At 35.6% G+C, this 2,852-nt stretch overlaps 1 protein-coding gene across 1 annotated transcript; it reads left to right on the top strand.

Annotated features, from left to right (window-relative positions):
• The first annotated feature begins 366 nt into the window (after nt 1-366).
• On the top strand, nt 367-2,528 carry LOC132619640 (uncharacterized). The gene is made up of 4 exons (XM_060334483.1): nt 367-975; nt 1,075-1,167; nt 1,631-2,093; nt 2,440-2,528. The coding sequence occupies exons 1-4, from the start codon at nt 367-369 to the stop codon at nt 2,526-2,528; spliced, it is 1,254 nt and encodes a 417-aa protein (XP_060190466.1).
• The last annotated feature ends 324 nt before the right edge of the window (nt 2,529-2,852 follow it).

Here is a 2,852-nt window from a genome sequence, read left to right as displayed (position 1 = left end):
TGCACGCAACGGTATTACATCAGATGTGTTGATCCAACCTGCATTTGGCATTTCCACAGTTCAAGGTTCAGAGGATCAGAACTTTTCAAAGTAGTTAACTTTGAAAAGAGACATAGTTGTTCAATAAATTTCATCACCTCTGACATGAGAAATGCAACTTCAAAAGTCATAGCGGAATACATTACAGACCTAATACGTCATACACTACAAGAGATAACACCCAAAATTGTCATTGAAGAAATGAGAAGTAGATATGGCTTGCACATTGGTTACCACAAAGCATGACGTTCCCTCCAACACGCTTATAATATCATAAGAGGAAGCCCAGAAAATAACTACACACTTCTACCGCAATATCTTCACATGATGAAATTAAGAAATCCTGGAACAGTTGCTAACATCAAATGGACCGCTGACAATAAGTTTAAATATGTTTTTTTCGCGTATGGAGCATCAATTGAGGGTTGGAAACACTGCAGACCAGTAATGATGGTGGATGCAACCTTCTTGAAATCAAAATACCGCGGTGTGCTCATGATAGCAGTAGCAAAAGATGGAAACAACAGCATATTTCCTCTCGCATTTGGTATTGCTGACTCTGAGAATAATGAATCCTACAGATGGTTCTTTAGACACGTGAAAAAGGTGTTTGGCACGCGCAAAGACCAATCAATTCTTTCCGATCGCCACTCGTCAATTGCAACTGCAATCAAAGAACTGTATCCAGATACCCAGCATGGAATATGCATCTACCACATGGAGAAGAACTTGCAGAAATATTTCCCATTCGAAGCGATCCTATCACTGTTCTACAATGCAGCAACTACCTACAAACAGGCAGAGTTTCGTACCTATATGTCACAGATACAACAAATCGACCCAAAAGCTGCAGAATACATAGAAGAAGAACCACCGGAAAGATGGGCACGTTCATTCCACACCAACAGGCGTTACAACATGCTCACAACAAACAATGTCGAGATAATGAATTTTGTATTGAGGAAAGCAAGGGAGTTACCAATAATGGCATGTATTGATTACATCCAGAACAAGCTGCAAAATTGGTTTTACTAGAGAAAATTGGACGCAACAGGACCGGCCCATGACCTGACATGTTGGGCTGAAAAGATTCTGCTTGAAAAGATAAGTAGAGGCTTCACAATGAAAGTAAGTACATTTTACCAACACACACTTCAATATTAGTTTGGTGAGAAATGCATAGTTTAATTTTAACCAAACACAAAAGTTATGCTGGATAAAGGAAAAACTATCACCCTATTTTTATACTTCGTTCTGCCAGAAGGGGCAGACACTTATATTAACTAGCATGGAATTATGCCGGTGAGGGCATAACTATTACACTGTTTTTATGCTCACAATGAAAGTAAGTAGATTTTACCAACACACTTCAATCTTAGTTTTATGAGCAACGTATAGTTTAAAATTAACCAAACATAAAAGTTATGCTGGACAAAGGAACAACTATGACCCTATTTTATACTTAGTTCTGCCGGAAGGGGCAGAATCTTATTTTCAATGTACAGGAAGTATGCCGGAAAGGGCATAACTCTCATATAATCTGAAAATTGCCACAAAAAATATCACTCATTTATATTGTCAATTTCCACAGGTAGAAAACATAACTCCCGTCAAATTTGTTGTGAAAGATGAAGGATATCAATACAATGTAGACCTGAAGAATATGACTTGTGAGTGCTTGGAGTTCCAAACTGACGAGTTACCGTGCACACATGCCATGACAGTTATAAACAAAAGAAGTTTGCCAAAATCTACATACTGTGCGGACTGGTTCAAGAAACAAGTCTGCCAAGAGACATACAAAGGTGAAATACTATCAGTTGGAAATCAAGACTCATGGATTATTCCACAAAACATTATGGATATTAAAATAACGCCGCCTGATGTTAAAATAAGACCTGGAAGAAAACAAACAAAAGATATCGCCCAAGAAGAGAATCAACAAAGTACACATACAAATGTGGTAGATGTAAGTTCTTTGGACACACTAGGGCAACCTGTAACCACAGTCCAGCTCTCAATCCATATTCAAGAAGATACAGGAAGAGGAAATTGTCATCCTAACATCACACTCTTATACATGGTTTATATGAATTTATCTTATGATTCTTGACGCATAATGCACACTCTGCCTGAAAGAAATGGCAAAACTTTGGTATTACTAAGACTGAGACTTCAAGCATCTTATCACTCATTTATTCTTCTGTCCATTCTTTCTTTTATTATTTTCTTTTATTAAGTTGTTATCTTTTTGTTGCTGATAATAAAAGACTATATAATAGCAACAGATAAATGTCCCTACATGAAATCTACAATTCTCTACCATAAAACATTGAGGAAAAAGAAAAAATATCATCAACTTTAATTATCCAGTTTTATAATTTATGCCTCCTCTAACAGGTATAACAGTTTTTGCCGGGGAAAATGGCAAAACAAAATTGGTATCTCAAAGACTACATCCTGGTAAGTTTAATAAATGTGTGCCTTGAGACATAACAATATTCCTTCTCTCTGTTGTTTTCAAGTTTTACATTTATGCCGGAACTGGCATGTCTTCCGCTTACAAAATAAATAAGTATGCTGTTAGGGGCATACTTATGTGCTTTGTTGTTTATAAAATATTTTAAAATGCTGAAAAATTGGAAAAAACATTCAGCACAACACAATTAACATTAAGTAAAATATTTCATTCATTCATAGTAAAATTTCATTCATACAAATTTTGGAGAGCAAAAAAAAAAAAAAAAAAAAACATAGACTAAAAATAAAAATTCATTCATACTAAAACAAAAATTATGAGCAGATCTAGTCTA

Source organism: Lycium barbarum, chromosome 11, assembly GCF_019175385.1.
Source record: "Lycium barbarum isolate Lr01 chromosome 11, ASM1917538v2, whole genome shotgun sequence".
Classification (NCBI taxonomy): domain Eukaryota; kingdom Viridiplantae; phylum Streptophyta; class Magnoliopsida; order Solanales; family Solanaceae; genus Lycium; species Lycium barbarum.
This window is presented reverse-complemented; position numbering and strand designations above follow the sequence as displayed.

Excerpts from the sequence above, each read along its gene's own strand:
- LOC132619640 (XM_060334483.1), top strand. The coding sequence starts at position 367 with ATGAAATTAAGAAATCCTGGAACAGTTGCTAACATCAAATGGACCGCT. Across the intron at positions 976-1,074 it reads ACATGCTCACAACAAACAAT|AGAAAATTGGACGCAACAGG; the intron begins GTCGAGATAATG and ends TGGTTTTACTAG. Across the intron at positions 2,094-2,439 it reads AGATACAGGAAGAGGAAATT|GTATAACAGTTTTTGCCGGG; the intron begins GTCATCCTAACA and ends CTCCTCTAACAG.